The sequence below is a fragment of the Trichoplusia ni genome, chromosome 25 (assembly GCF_003590095.1).
Source record: "Trichoplusia ni isolate ovarian cell line Hi5 chromosome 25, tn1, whole genome shotgun sequence".
NCBI classification, from domain to species: Eukaryota; Metazoa; Arthropoda; class Insecta; order Lepidoptera; family Noctuidae; genus Trichoplusia; species Trichoplusia ni.
The window spans coordinates 4625145-4641711 of NC_039502.1; the positions used below are offsets into that span (position 1 = coordinate 4625145).

Sequence of the window (16567 nt, forward strand, 5' to 3'; positions counted from 1 at the left end):
TGCACGTATTCTTCAACGCGCAGCTGCCTTTGATTAGATCGTATATAAACTAATCTTTCGGTTTCAATTTTTGCGTACATGTCTACAATAAACTGATTGAATAAGCCACGAAAACGTTGAAAGTATACAAACCTATTCCGTCTTACTTGCAAGTGGTAACAGTAAAATTGAAGGCATGAAATCTTTTTATTATAATTAGGTGCGCCTGTACGCGGATCAGTTTGGTATAAAGCAAAATTATAACCATCTTCCCCTCGACAGTATATCAAAGGATATTGCAAACTGTCGTAAGCCCTGTGGGTTTCATAAATACGTTGCAAACGATTATCTCTGGAACGGATAACGATATCACGCCTATCACATTCCTGGTCGACCAATACCACAGCAACTTCATTCGTGGATGGAGCATTATAACGCCCAGGGTGTTCCTGAGTTGGACGCCTATCGGCATTTATAACAATTTTATAATTGTTATCATCATCTCGAGGAAGAGCTTCTAATGCCGATTTAAAACTGCATACATACGAATTAACCTGATGCAACATGTTCTGAAGTTGTGATATGAGTTCAGTATTTAAATTCGGGAAATATGATTTCTTATATTCGACTGTTCGTTGTAGTCGGATACAAAATATATTTGAAGAAAGTTAGGTTGGTTTTCAGGCAAAAGGGATCCTATCAAATGGTAAACCTGACCTTGTATCTTAAAAGTAGGCATGAAATGACCTTCTGAGATTTGTTGAGCGCCAAAGGATGTCATTTGAAATGCACTATTATAAGTGCGAATATTATCTAAAAACTGTTTAGATTGTATATGTTCCCCTAAAAGTAGTGATTTCAAAGGTTCCGGTGGGTCTTCGAATGAAGGCAAATTTATTTTACCTGTAGAACAACAGAAACCAGCTGACTCCTTACTCCACTTTGAAGCATTACAAAAACGACATACCACGTTCATATCGCCTATTACAGAAGATGATCCATAATCAATTGTGAGGTTATAAGCAAACCCACTTTTATATTTGTCGGACCAAGCCACCGAATTTCTAGATTGATCTTCTATGTGTACATCTAAGTTATTAAGGCTATGTCGAAATCTGTCTGCAGTAAGACGGGCCTCTCGCTGTTCGTCCGTTTCAAGAGACCGAATATTTTCGATTCTTAATCTTTCATTAGACAAACTTACTGATCGTTCTTGTCTCAAAGAATTATAATATTCGCGTACCGACTCTAGTCGTTGTTCATGCTCATGTGCGTCTTCGAGAGATCGAATAACATTATGGTGCACCCTATCATTTGTCAAACGGTCTTCATATTGAGTTAAAGTTTCAGATTCTCGAGATAAAATATGACGTTCGCGGTCAGCTGTGAGACGCAATTCCCTCTCAGTGTAGGTTTCTGACTCGCGAGACAATATATGACGTTCGCGGTCAGCTGTGAGACGCAATTCCCTCTCAGTGTAGGTTTCTGACTCGCGAGACAATATATGACGTTCGCGGTCAGCTGTGAGACGCAATTCCCTCTCAGTGTAGGTTTCTGACTCGCGAGACAATATATGACGTTCGCGGTCAGCTGTGAGACGCAATTCTCTGTCAGTGAAGGTTTCTGACTCGCGAGACAATATATGACGTTCGCGGTCAGCTGTGAGACGCAATTCCCTCTCAGTGTAGGTTTCTGACTCGCGAGACAATGTATGCCGTTCGCGGTCAGCAGTGAGACGCAATTCTCGTTGTGACGCAGTTTCAGCATCTCGGGATAACACATGTTGTTCTCGGTCAATGGTAAGCCTCAGCTCTCGTTGAGAAGAGCTTTGAGACGCCCGTGATGTAGCTCGTCTCGCTCTGTCAGCTGCTAATCGCATCTCTCTCTCTGGAGAGCTTTCATTGGCTCGAGAGGTTGAGGCACTAACTCTCATAGAGTTTAACCGATGTGCTCTTTCCTCTGCCGATTCTTGAGAACGCGCATTTCTCATCCTTTTAGCATCTCTCGAATTTCGAGATAAAGATGGTCGTTTTTTAGGTGGCATTGTGTATTTTTAATCGACGGTAACTGAAGCTACCTTACACTTACAATTATATATAGTTATTATGTAATAATTACGAAAATAAACTATTAATATAATAAAACACTACCAATTACGAAAATAAACTATTAATTTAATTAAACACTACCAATTACGAAAATAAACTATTAATTTAATTAAACACTACCAAATTACGAAAATAAACTATTAATACAATTAAACACTACCAAAATAAATAATATAAAAATTACGAAAATAAACTATTAATACAATTAAACACTACCAAAATAACTAATAGGTGTACCTACTACTAATACTATTAATCTAATACCTATTATATAAACTAACAACAAAACAATTCTAAAAATAAACTATTCAAAGACTAAAAGTCGTGCTGATAAGCACGGTTTGCAAATAACAATTATTGATTGTCAATAAGGTCGAACAGTCTGAACGTCTATTCGCATCAACAGCCAAATATTGTATGACGCTCGAGCGCGGACCCCCCGCCTTTTTATACCTCCCGCCACGACGCGCGTCGAGCGCGGCAACCGATACACAAAAATAATCCTTATAGCATGACTCTGTATTCACGCGCGATTTCTTATTATTTCATGTATAACTTTGGTGTTTCTACACCGATTTACATGATTCTTTTTTTATTGAATAGGTAATAATGTTAACTTTTTTAATTGGGGATGAGTGATAGTGTTGTAAACGTTAGAGTAGACAAATACAATCAGAAATCTCCGAATTGCTAAGCTATCGGGAGTTTCACGTGTTATTGTGAGTCAACCATAAAAGTTAGACATATGCTGTCGAGGAATATTTTTTATATAATTTTAGGGAGAATATTTCCGTCATACATGATTTCTATGTAGCTTTAACCTATAAGCCTGCACACGTGACGGAAGCTTAAAAAATGGAGTAACTTACCCCGTTTTCCCAATATTTCCCTTCACTGCTCTGCTCCTATTGGTCGTAGCGTAATGAAAAGTATACTATAACCTGCCCAAGAGTATGAAGAATAATTGTGCCAAATTTCGTTAAAATCCGTCGAGTAGTTTTTGTTTCTATAACGAATATACAGACAGACAGACAGACAGACAGACAGACAGACAAAAATTTTACTGATTGCATTTTTGGCATCAGTAGCGATCCCTAACCACCCCTTGATAGTTATTTTTTAAATATATTTTATGTACAGAATTGACCTCTCTACAGATTTATTATAAGTATAGAATAGATATAGATATAGATTTTTGATCTTATTTTCGACACAAAGCTGTTAAACGTTTTAATTCCAACGCCAGACTTTATTTTGGCTTTCATTACTTTGCTCACCAACTATGAGCTAAGTTTTTCCCCTTTTCCTGCGTCCTTAGACCTAAGTCTTTGTTTAGCCATGTTTAACAGTTGTAAATCGGCTTTGTGTCGATTAGGCAAATCTGTATGGTTCTGATATGCAATATCGTGATGCATACAAGCTTCGTCTAACTTGTTTACGCCTCGATCACCACGTAGTAAACGTTTTTGAAGTTTAGTACCTGGTCCACAATAATTGTAACCAGGCAAATGAAGTTCAAAGGGTAAATTATTAATCACACTATTTACTAGTCCACCACCTTGCATCGTTTAAAGCAAAATGAAAGACATGTATGAAATAATAATGTTTATATGAATGATTTGATATCTACTTTTTATCAATTCATTATCGCAGCTCTGTTGATCCAACTATTTTCTGTGTTACTTAAACCTAACCATTTCACAAACAATTTATTTCCTTTTCTTTTTTAAACTTTTTCTATCAAATAAACGCTTGGGAAATATGTTTTTTGAAGTTCCGGTTCATAAAAAGTTCCTAAAATACCTTGTTTTCGTTGATCTTCTATGTGATACGTTGTGGATGTGGTATTGTTAACTTTTTTTATGATGAATATTTCAGTTGACCAATTAGGAGTATATCCCTTTTTAAAAACATGCTTGTATTTACTAATGCGAACACATAACACATACATACAGGACATAACATTGGCGACGAGGATAAATAACGTGAGTAAACAAATATAAGAAAACCGAAATAACCGATGTTATCAATATGTCAAAAAAAAAGGAAAAAAATATTCCTTGTGTCTCGTATTCTACTTAAAACAAGATGAATATATCATTGTTAGTAATGCGGCAAACATTACATAATTTTAAGCACCTATGTGTACTAATATGTAACTTATTAACAATTGATTACTCGGTGAGGTTAATCTTAAAACCAGTTCCTGCTAATACTTACCAATAAAATGTTGTTGTGAACTTGGTGTTTACATTTCATTATAACTTGTGATAATATCGGCGGTGTGGCTACACATGCTAACTAAACTTAATTATTACAACATTTTAATTTACCTATACTCACAACTGCATATTAAGGAATGTGAGTGACATAAACATTCAACTAGAATTGTTAGTTTTATTCTAGGAACACAATAAACAGTTAGTATTTAATAAAATAAACCAAGTTAAGGAGAAAAGAAAAAAAAAAAATTGCAAAGGTATATATTTAAGTTAGTTAACAATATATACTAATTATTTGCATTCTGCATTCTGTACCGATTACTTTATAATCCACTATTCAATCCTGATTTTAGTTTGATTATGCTATACAAATTCTTAAAAAATACCAACTACACAACAACAAAAAGGAAAAAACAAACCAATAATGCCTGTAAGTATTAGCCAAGTCGGGGAAAAACCGACAAATAGTACACCGTAAAAAATTTCAATGGATAAATCCATCAAGTTCCTCATATATTGGTAAAACTACTAGTATATGCAAATGGTTCAAGTTCCAATCCTAAAAGTTCCATATTAAAAACAAAACGCAACATAAAGGTTCAGTTATAAATATAACGTAGGATATCCAATATAGCTCATAAGTCTTGTTAATCCAACATAGTTTTCGTAATATTTGAAGCAACTTTTACTTAATTACAGATCGTCCCAACATGTCTCAGTTACAGACTATAGAACCTCTCGACTGCGAAGGTGACCCGACTTCTTTAGGCCATCGTGCATCGGTGGCAAAGATGGAAGCGAGCTCTAGATATTTACCTCCTAGCCTTGGGTATAGACCAGCCGTTAAAAAAACGAGCGACGCTTTTACATACCGGGGGTTTAGGATTGCAAGACATATATTATAACCTTCCCGGTGCACACGTCAACGAAAATGAATCCACTGATGTTTTCGAAGCCGCTATTAAAAAATTAGACGACTACTTTTCACCCAAACAGAGTTTCGTTTACGAACGACACGTATTCCGCCTTATGAAACAGGAACCGGACGAGAAATTTGAAAAAATTCTAATTAGATTACGTAATCAAAGTTCCAAATGTAATTTTGCAAACAAAGACAACGATCTCATAGACCAGATTGCTGAAAAATGTACTTCATCAGATCTGAGGAAGAAAATATTACAATTAGGAGATTCTGTTACAATATAAAAAGTTATCTTAGAAGCCAATACGATCGAAACAGTAGAGAGACAGTTAAAGGAATTTCAAGGGACAAAAACGGAACAGGTTAATAGGATTGGAACAAGAGCAAACAAAACCCGTACTCAGGGTGATAATACGAATAATAAACGGTGTACTAGATGTGGCAGTGAAAATCATAAGTGTGATGATGCACGTTGTCCTGCTAGAGACAAAGTATGCGATAAATGTGGTTATAAAGGTCATTTTAAAAGCCAATGTCGTACAAGAAACCACAAGTGTAAAGCACCCGCTATTTGGAACAAACAAAAAACTGATGATAAAAAACCTAAAACAAATGAAGAACCGCCCAAACCACCCGTCAGTAATGTGAACTATATATTTCACATAGATGACGATGCCGAAATAGCTTGTCTAGTTGGTGGTGTTAACGTAAATATGCTCATAGACTCTGGAAGTAAAAACAATATAATTAACGACAAGACTTGGAAATACTTAAAATCAAACAATGTTATTGTGACTAACCAACAGCAAGGGTCCGATCAAATATTTATGGCGTATGGTTCAAAAAATCCACTAAATGTGCTTGGCACATTTGAAGCGTCAATAGCCGTAGGACCAGAAAGAAAATCCGCAAAATTTTACGTAATTAAAAATGGGACCCGTAATTTATTAGGTAAAGACACAGCGACGTGTCTCAATGTGCTTAAATTAGGGGTGAGTATAAATTTCGTGCATACAGAGGCGTTCCCTAGGTTCAAAAATATTCAGTTAGCTATTGCCATAGATTCATCTGTTACTCCTATTTGTCAGCCATATAGGCGAGTACCAATTCCTCTTGAAAACAAAATAAATGATAAACTTGATGAGTTAGTGGAAAAAGATATTATTGAACCAGTAGATCAAGCCACAACTTGGGTTTCTCCGGTAGTACCCATTCTCAAGAGTGATAACTCCCTAAGACTTTGTGTTGATATGAGATGTGCAACCAAGGCCATTATAAGAGAGAATCATCCCTTACCCACAATGACCCAACTTCTTCCCAAGCTCAGGAAGTCGTGTATCTTTTCTAAGCTCGATATTAAAGATGCATTCCATCAAGTTGAAATCAAGGAAGACTGTCGGGACATAACAACCTTCATAACCAGTAAAGGCTTGTTTCGATATAAGCGTCTGATGTTTGGAATATCATGCGCGCCAGAGCACTTTCAGAAAATAATGGAAAGGATGCTTCTGCCTTGTAATGGAGTTGTTAATTTCATTGACGATGTCGTTGTATTTGGTAGTAACTTAAATGAACATAACGATAGATTAAAGAAAGTGTTACAAGTTTTAAAAGAAAATAATGTGCTCCTGAACGATAAAAAGTGCATTTTTAACGCAACAAAAATAGATTTTCTGGGTCATGAATTATCTGCACGTGGCATTAAGCCCCTAGATAAGTATGTCAAAACTATAGAATCTTTCAGAGAACCTAAAACAGTCGAAGAAGTTCAAAGTTTTTTAGGACTTGTTAATTACATTGGCAAGTGGATCCCGAGGTTAGCTACTATGACCGATCCAATTCGAGAAATTTTAAGGCACAAGCTTTCCAAACACGCGGACATTGCTGAATATTGGAAGGATAAACAATCTGCCGCATTCACGGAACTAAAGAAAAGTTTAAGTACCCTTCGTACTCTAGGTTTTTACGATCCGCTTGACAGAACACAAGTAATTGCAGATGCTAGTCCTGTAGGGTTAGGAGCAGTCCTCATTCAGATCGATACACAAGGACCCCGGATCATCGCGTTTGGTCACAAAAGTTTATCTGATGTCGAAAAACGATACTGCCAGACTGAAAAGGAGGCACTTGCTTTGGTCTGGGCCATCGAACATTTTAATATGTACCTGTATGGATTAAAAGAATTTGAGCTGATTACTGATCATAAACCTCTCGAGGTAATCTTTGGACCGCGATCAAAACCTTGTGCACGAATTGAACGATGGGTATTAAGGCTACAGGCATACAACTACAAGGTTGTATATTGCCCTGGAAAAAACAATATAGCTGATTCCCTATCTCGGTTATGCCTAAATCAAAATTCACCCCCTTATGATAATGAGCGTCACATTAATAAAATCGTGGAATTTGCTAGACCAATGGCCGTATCCATGGATGATATCACTCACAAATCTCAAAGCGATGAAGATATTCAGCTGGTTAAATTGGCTCTTTCTGGAAACCATTGGAATCCCAAAATTACTTTATATAAGGTCTTTGAGCAAGAACTATGGATGCACAACGATATTTTACTACGAGGAAACAAAATTATCATTCCTAAAGCGTTACGCGAACAAGTGCTCGCATCGGCACATGAAGGGCATCCAGGCATTGTTGCTATGAAAAGCAGATTACGCACTAAAGTATGGTGGCCCAAAATCGATAAAGACGCTGAAAACATGGTAAAATGTTGTAAAAGTTGCACACTAGTTTCAGGACCAAGTTTTCCTGTGCCTATGAAGAGACGCGAATTACCTATGCAACCATGGACTGACATAGCGATAGACTTTCTTGGTCCATTACCCAGTGGACACAACTTATTAGTGGTTATTGATTATTATAGCCGCTATAAAGAAATTAAGGTTATGAAATCTATAACTTCCAATGAAACCATTAATGTACTAAAAGAAATATTTTCCAGGCTAGGTATTCAAGTCAGCATAACATCGGATAATGGTCGTCAATTTATCAGCGAGGAGTTTAAATCCTTCTGCTCAGAATTTGGCATTAGGCTTTACAATTCAATACCATATTGGCCGCAGCAAAATGGAGAAGTCGAAAGACAAAACCGCGTATTTTTAGATTATTAATTATCTTTTTGTGAGTTACTAAAATTTGTTGAAAGGGAGAGATATGATGTTCCCACTAGCAATTAATTAAATATATTTATGCCAACCCGCCCGCTCGACATTACGTCGACAGAGGTCGCAACGAGTGGGCGTGTCGCATGCGCACTAAGCAAGTACTTATTGTAGTGTTTCATTAAACCCTCCCCCGAGCTGGATACAGGACATAACATACAGGGTTATTGGTAAAACATTAACAACCTCTCAGGACTATATTACTAACATCATGAACAACAACTTTTGTTCTATGACTTTTTATAAAACATAATACATTCATCAAAAACAAAGCTTCAATATTTCGTTGTCTTATCTAACACGTTTCAACTCTGTATTTTATTGTAGGTACCACAACACCACTCGTAGGTAGTAATAATTCTAACTAGCTACGCTACGATTTCCCGCCTTTTTACGTAAAAGCCAAATAATACCTAGGTACAATCGGACATTTGTTACATGTGAATGACCTTGACCTTTACACAGTACCTACGTACTAACACCTTAATAAAAACAAACTATCAACTAGGTACCGTATGTGACGTATTTTTCTTGTAAAATTGTAACTGGTTATCACTTGATAAAAGTAATTGTTTGTAGGTATCGAATACTGAATCCACTCTCCCTTCATACTTATCCAGGCTTAGGACTGGCTACATTAAAAAATAAAATAAGAACAAATTCTATGTAGGTACTTAAATTACATATGCAATGTGACGAAAGTTATGTTGAACATTCTTCAACTTAAAACTGGTACTATTCATCCATTTTTATTTTTAAATGTAGGCGTATTTAAAAAGTGGAATCAGCATATTTACAGTAATTGATTTAATGATAATTAGATATTTCAAATCAATATTTACAAATTATTATTACCTCTCAAGTTCAAGTCTCGCGGGTGTCGGTGAGTATCGCGCACATAACGTTCAAAATAGTCACCTTCACAACCAACACATAGTCCACACCTAAAAATAACCTGTTCATTTACTCGCGATAACACTTCAGAGTTCATTTTAATTTGATTAAACGCCCAAATAATTTTTTCTATTAACATATCACGGCTTGTGATTGCACGACCTGTGTACACTAGCGTCTTAACATGTCCCCACAAATAAAAGTCTAAAGGAGTAATATCTGGTGACCTCGGAGGCCAAGCGCGGGGCCCGCCACGTCCTATCCATCGACCAGGATACATCCTGTTTAATAGGTCTCTGACTCGGTGAGCATAGTGCGCAGGTGCCCCGTCTTGTTGAAAGTACATACCACGTAAATCGGCGAGTGGTATGTCTTCTTCTAATACCGGTAGTGTTTCAGTAAGAAATTGTTCGTAAGTTTCACTGTTAAGTCTATCCAAAAAGATAGGCCAGTAATGTGGAATTCACGATTCCCGCCTATACATTCACACTAAACCGGTGTTGATAATTATGAGGTCTCAGTTCGTGCGGGTTTTCGTAACACCATAAATGTTCATTTCTGGTATTAAATAACCCCACTCTGCCAAATGTAGCCTCGTCAGTCCATAATATTGTAGGCCGTTCATTTAAATACCAATTGCAAAAAGCAACTCGTGCGGGTTTGTCCGCTTCAGTGAGCTCCTGCGCACGATGAGGGTGGAAATGATATTTTCCTTCACCGTGAATGACACTCCACGCGAACTATTGTGTGACATTAAACCGCCGAGCTGCGTCATTGGTACTTGCTGCTGGATTTAATTCGAAGAATTCCAATATGTCTTCTTCTTCACGCACCGTGTGCCTCGGTGGACGACCACTATCCCTCAAGGTACTCCGGAATTGCCCGTAATCACGTAACCGCTGTGTGGCAGCTAACATTGTTACTCGGCTAGGTGTAGGCACGTTCGGGAATTGTATCGCATATTGGCGACAGGCTTCCGAAACATTGTCGTTACACCTAGCGAGTATTCGGACCATTTCATTGTACTCGACATTAGAATATTGATATTGTGACATCGCGCACTGATAATTACGTCTCACTTTGCACTTAAGAATTTCGCACGAAGGACACTTATGACGCGACGCCGGCGCATCAAAGCGAACACTGACGGCCGCCCGGGCGCATAGAAATGGGTCAAGGTCTAGCATCCCCGCCCCCGTCCCCCGCTCCCTGCCCCTGTCAATTGCACTAGACGTACAGTTTATTTACCTATAACTAGCGATTTTTTGGTGCGTGTAGATTTCGAAACATTTAGAGCGTTCAATTTATAATATTACTATTTTTGTAAGAAAGTCTGGTGAACTAAAATCTGATGAATTATTAAAAGTCATAGAACAAAAGTTGTTGCTTATGATGTTAGAAATATAGTCCTGAGAGGTTGTTAATGTTTTACCAATAACCCTGTATTGTCTTTTACGTTTAACTCATTGCATTTATTTACTTCAACAGGTTTGCATTGAATAGTACGGTGCTTTGTGTTGTTATACATTTTCAACGTATCTTGTAACACCGTTACATACCACTTGTAGTTTCCGTTCATACTAAAACACTTATACAATTTATTTTTAATAGTTTTTATCAAACGCTCTACAATTGAAGCTTTCTTTGTAGAAAAGGTCGAGTAATGGTTAATACTAAACCTTTTCATGAGCATTTGGAATGATGTATTATAAAACTCTGTTCGTGAATCTGTTTTTAAATTAACTGGTTTGCGTTGACTTTTATTGAATATGTTCTCAAATGCAGTAGTAACATCAATTTTATTTTTCGATTTGAGCGGTTCTGCCCAGGCGTATTTTGAGAAACAATCAATCACCAATAATATGTAATTGTAACCTTTGTTGTATTTTCTTAAATTTTGCATGTCCATTAGATCGGCTTGCCACAAATCATCAATCCCTTTTAAAATGACAGATCGTCGATTAAATTTTTTTCTCGCTGCTTTATGGATTTCATTTACAATTTCTTGTTTGGACATTATGATGACTTTTTAGGTGCTAATAAGTTATCTACAGCTGTTTTTGTGTAAAACTTATCTTCTTAATGAATGGAAACTTCATATATCTTCGCTTTTAAAGTATTTTGTACGTCGTCCATAATTCGAGCTTGCATTAACAGCATGGCTTTATGTAAATCTTTTGTTATTTTTGTCATGAATTGATCGACATAGACCTTATTTACAGCGTCATCTGGCTCTACAGGAGTTCTGACACGTCTTAACGTCGCAGCTTTCAAATCAAATTCACCATTTTCTGTTTTGTCAATGAATTATCATTACACTCGAATAATTCTGTCAATCGCATTCTTTTATTAATGTAATGACCAAATTTGTCTATATTCATGTTAAATATAGTAGTAGTATGCTTTTTATTGAAGGGTTAACAGTAAAATGAAACGTATGCAGAGGATGGAAGATATTTATTAACTGATAACCTTACTTTCACGTAATTCTTCAATGATGGAGATTATATCATTGTCCAGCCCAGTGTTGCCAGCGTCTCGTGAAGCAATCAAAAGTTTTAATCTATCCACTAGTTCGTTTGGATTGTCCCAATAAACATAGTCTACGTTTTTTCTCCACACTTTTGTCAAGGGTAGTCCATTTCCCTTTGGTTGATTATAGATCTGATTTGTACTTTGTAATTTGAAAAGAGGTTTAATAATTTGCAAATATTTTTGTCCTTTGCTACTTTTGATGGGTTTGTTTGGTTCAAAATCTCGACGATGTGCATTTGTATCGAGCAGCATGGACTTGTAATGCTGCATATCATTATCTGTCACTATACTCAAGTCTACATCTTTTTTTAGCAGTAACTGTTTCAAACCGGGTGTATTACGATATTTGCGACCCGCGACTGTAACAAAATCGTCACCAATCGTAATGTTAGCTGAACCTAACATAAGTTTTCCACGCTCTATCCAAACACCGAATGGTACATCATGTAGTGCTTCAGGAGATAGGGACCAAGATGATGTATCGCATTCTTCGTTCTTATCACCCATGGATTGAAATGAAGATTCACTGTCGATTTCATTTTCAACACTGCTTTCTTCGTACTTTCTGCTACTAGAGGCTTCATTGTTTAATGTATGACTGTTTTCCAGGATTTTTCCATTTTCATTAGAAGTAGTTTCATTACTGGTGTTGGTTAGTAAATTAAGTGATTCGGTTATAGGTTTAAAAACCGTTTCTAATGCTTGCTTATTGCCAATCTCAAGCTCTCTCATGGCGCGTACTTTTTTCTTTACAGCCGCTGAAGCATCTACTATTTGTCTTTTCAATGATTTTTCCATCGTTGATAAATGTATAGTTATCTCATAAGAGTTGTTAAATAAGTAATAAGGTAACAATGTCAGGAGTCTTAAATATATATCATTTTCTTATTCAAAGACGACAAATGTGTCAAACTTATTTCTATAACATCCATTATTTTTAGGGCAATCTTTATTTATTACCAGAAAGTTGTAAGGTTCACTCCAAATTTTAGAACACATTTCACGAAACCGAGCCCAAGTCATATCTGTATTAACGTGTTCTTCATAAATATGCTTCAGATTAATATCATCCTGCTTAAATAGTACGATAAGGTTAGCGTTGTCTCTTACTAACTGTTTTGGCACTTTACTATACGTTTGATTGAGATAAAAACAATCGATGTTTTTGTGTCGACCCATTGCAAAGTAATCTCGCATGTTACTTTGATTTTCACATGCAACGTCATCAAATATTATGACAGAGTTCGGTTTAGCATCCTGAACACTTAAAACGTCTTCATTTCCATGATATTTCTGAAATGAAATACCTGGAACTCGTTGTAAAACACTTTCCAGAAATCTATACTTAGGTTGGTGTTTAGTAGGCCACTGCGGCACTTGCCTGGTAGTAGGCTTGCCGGCAGGTAGGTAGGTAGGTAGGTCCAAATAAAGCAAATCTTTTTTGAGGAAATTTATCTTTATTTCGGCCAACTTCCGTTGCCCCAATCACACCCAGATCAGGAGGTCGTAGAAGTAAACTGGGAACACTGGCCTGAACCGTGGGTAGCTCTGGCGGCGGCCTTGCTCCTTCCCAGGTACGCTTCCGGTAGTCCAGCCAGGATCCGGTCGGTCTTTTTTGAATAAACGTAAACATTTTGAAGTTTTAAACCATTTTCATGGATAAGAAGACCAATGAGCAAATTAGTTTCCACAATTAGACGGACCACAAATTATACAACGTACTATGTTAGGTAATAATTCACTATGACGAGCATGAGTCTTGGGAATATCATCACAGATAGTGTTTACATTCAATGATTGGGGTTGTTTAATAAACTTCATGTCTAAGAATGGTAAAATACGTTCATAGCCTTCACTTATAAACTTTTTTGATCAATCGAATCACAAATTACACAGGTAAGCCTGTAAGAATACTCGACTAAATGGATCGAGTCGATTATCGGATATTGAACATACTCTACCACTATCGGCTGCGAGGCGCACCCGCCGAGCGACCAGCCACCATTGGGCGTTCTATTCCATGATATTTGTCGCTCATAACCCATTGGGCATTCTGTCCCACGACGCGAATGCGCATGCATGAGCGAAGGAGTGGGACAGAATGCCCAATAATATACTACTTATAGGCATTTTAGTCCGGTAGTATGTGCCATAGGGAAAACGCGGGCGAAGCCGCTGGCAGGAGCTGGTACGTTATATTTGTGATAATCTATTCGCGGACGGACGGACGAGAATCGAATACTGAAAACCCTCCTTCAATAAGTCCGACGTTCAAGCAGTGCTCGGCTGGCTCTTATTCCGTTTTAATTTGTTAAGTTAGGCATAGGCAGACAGGAACGCATTGGCTTCTTAAAAACTAAACCTAGTAATGAAATTAACTTTCGTTTATGTTAGAATGCTTTTACCTGTAACTATTTAAATGGATTGTCCATTTTTTGTTTCAGGAGGTTAATATTCAAAATAGTAACTTTTGTTTACCATTAAACTGTAAAGAATACGAAGAAATTCCAATTGGTCAGCCTAATATGAAAAATGACGTTCCATCTACAATTATAACCTACGTGGAAACGAAATTTAGAAATCTGTATCTTTACTCGAAAAAATATTTGTGTTGAATAGACCATTCATCGAGGAAGGTTTTAGGCTATATATCATCACGCTGCGACCAATAGGAGCGAAGAAAAAGTCATAACTTATATCTTCTAACCAGGCAGACGAAGTCGCGGGCAACAGCTATTAAGAATACATATGGTAGTAATGTCAAACTATGCTACACCGATACTGATAGTTTAATGTACTTAATACAAACACAAGATTTTTATAAAAACATGTGCAATAATATACCAGTGTTCGATACTAGTAATTTTGATGGCAATAATCCTTATAATATTCTCCAGATGAACGCTAAGGTTAGGTAGGTGTTTAAAGATAAATTAGGAGGTGATGTGATCACTAAATTTGTGGGATTGAGAGCGAAACTATACTGTATTGAATCACTGAAAACACAAATTAAAAGCTTAAGGAGTATCAAAACCAATCGCAAATCCCATCCCATCTAATTATAAGAAAGTGTTATTTAAGAATATTGAACTAAAGCGTAAAATGAATATGATCAAATCAATTAGTTTTTTATTCACAACAAGTTAATAAAGGATATTGAAAAGATTTGACGATAAAGTGCAAGTTCAAACGAATCAAATAAATACTCTACCCTGGGGGCATACTAATACTATATTTTAATTGGATAACATTAATATTGTTCTAGTTTAAACGTAGATATAAGTATATATTCAAATATATTTAAATACAATACTTTTTACCTATAAACTTGTTTTTATTTATGTTACCCTGAAAAAATAAAAAAGAATATATTAATCTTTGAATAGAATATAATAGAATAACATTATTCTTGCACAGGTGGCATACTTGAATTAAATATATTTTTAAATTCACCCTAATAATTTGCATATTATGAATATATGTGAATGCTAAACAGTATTTGATTTAATCGGCAAGATGAAGTTGATCAAGCAACCCATATCCCTAAATGTTAATAATATAAGATTAAGTGAATCTGCCCACCACATCAGACACAGCACTTTATTGCCGAATATCATTCGCTGTATTATATGTGGTGCGTCAAACTGTGGTGTGTGTTAATGTTATGATTAGTTTACTGCTGCATGAAAATGGGCTCAAATTTAGAAATCTTTACTCGAAAACTTCTTTTCAACCTAAATAACGTTTCTTGAGTGAACTATTGAAAAGAGTACCGCAGGTTAATTTCTATGACTTCAATGATGATAAAGATGTCATTCCTCCAAGTGAAGCATTAACAAATTCTGTATTTACTTTTGATGATGTTGCGTGTGAAAATCAAGTAAATACCCGAAATTATTTCTGTAAGGGTAGGCATAAACAAATAGATTGTTTCTATTTATCTCAAACCTACTCTAAAATTCCGAAACAACTGTTTCGTGACAATGTGAATTTTCTTATTATATTCAAACAAGATGATGTGAATTTAAAACATATTTGTGCGGAGCATGTTAGCACTGACTTAAAGTGGAAAGAGTTCAGAAATATTTGCCAAGCTATTTGTTTAGTAAAAAATTATAAGGTTTACTACCTTATAATTTTACTTATTAATAAAGAATCGTCACTAAATAATGGAAGGTACAGACAGAATTTTGATATGTTTTTTTTTTAATTTTGAGTGACTGTTTATTCGCACATATAAGTAACTAACATGCAAAATCAAATTCAGTGTAATTTGTTCTTTAGCTGAACACAGTTGTTATAATAGGTATAAAATGGAGAAAAATATTAAAATAAATTAGTGAAGTCGGTAGACTCTATAAAAAATAAAATAAAACAAATGAAAAACCAGGAACACTCAATGAATTTGTCACTTGATAAAATGTTAAAACCTGTCACAGATCCCCTTGAAACCCTAGTTGATTAGAATAAGACAATAGAGAAAATACAAAGTTTTGAAAATACACACTCTAATTTTGAAGATATGGATTTGAATGACATTAATACTAGTTCATCAACAAAGTTTGAAGAATGCTACGATCCAAATCCGAATCCTGTACAGATCGTCAAAAAGTCTCCCCAGACAGAATTACTGGACGATTTAAAAATATCATTAGAGGGCAGTGGCATCCACGATATTTATGATGGGGTTCATATACCATTCGGAATAAGGAGTGCAAACAAAAAAAT

General features: G+C 36.1%; 1 protein-coding gene across 1 annotated transcript; it reads left to right on the forward strand.

Annotated features, from left to right (window-relative positions):
- Positions 1-5019: 5019 nt before the first annotated feature.
- LOC113505271 (uncharacterized protein K02A2.6-like) lies at positions 5020-8535 on the forward strand. Its single transcript, XM_026887889.1, has 3 exons — positions 5020-5138; positions 5668-7951; positions 8419-8535. The coding sequence occupies exons 1-3, from the start codon at positions 5020-5022 to the stop codon at positions 8533-8535; spliced, it is 2520 nt and encodes an 839-aa protein (XP_026743690.1).
- The last annotated feature ends 8032 nt before the right edge of the window (positions 8536-16567 follow it).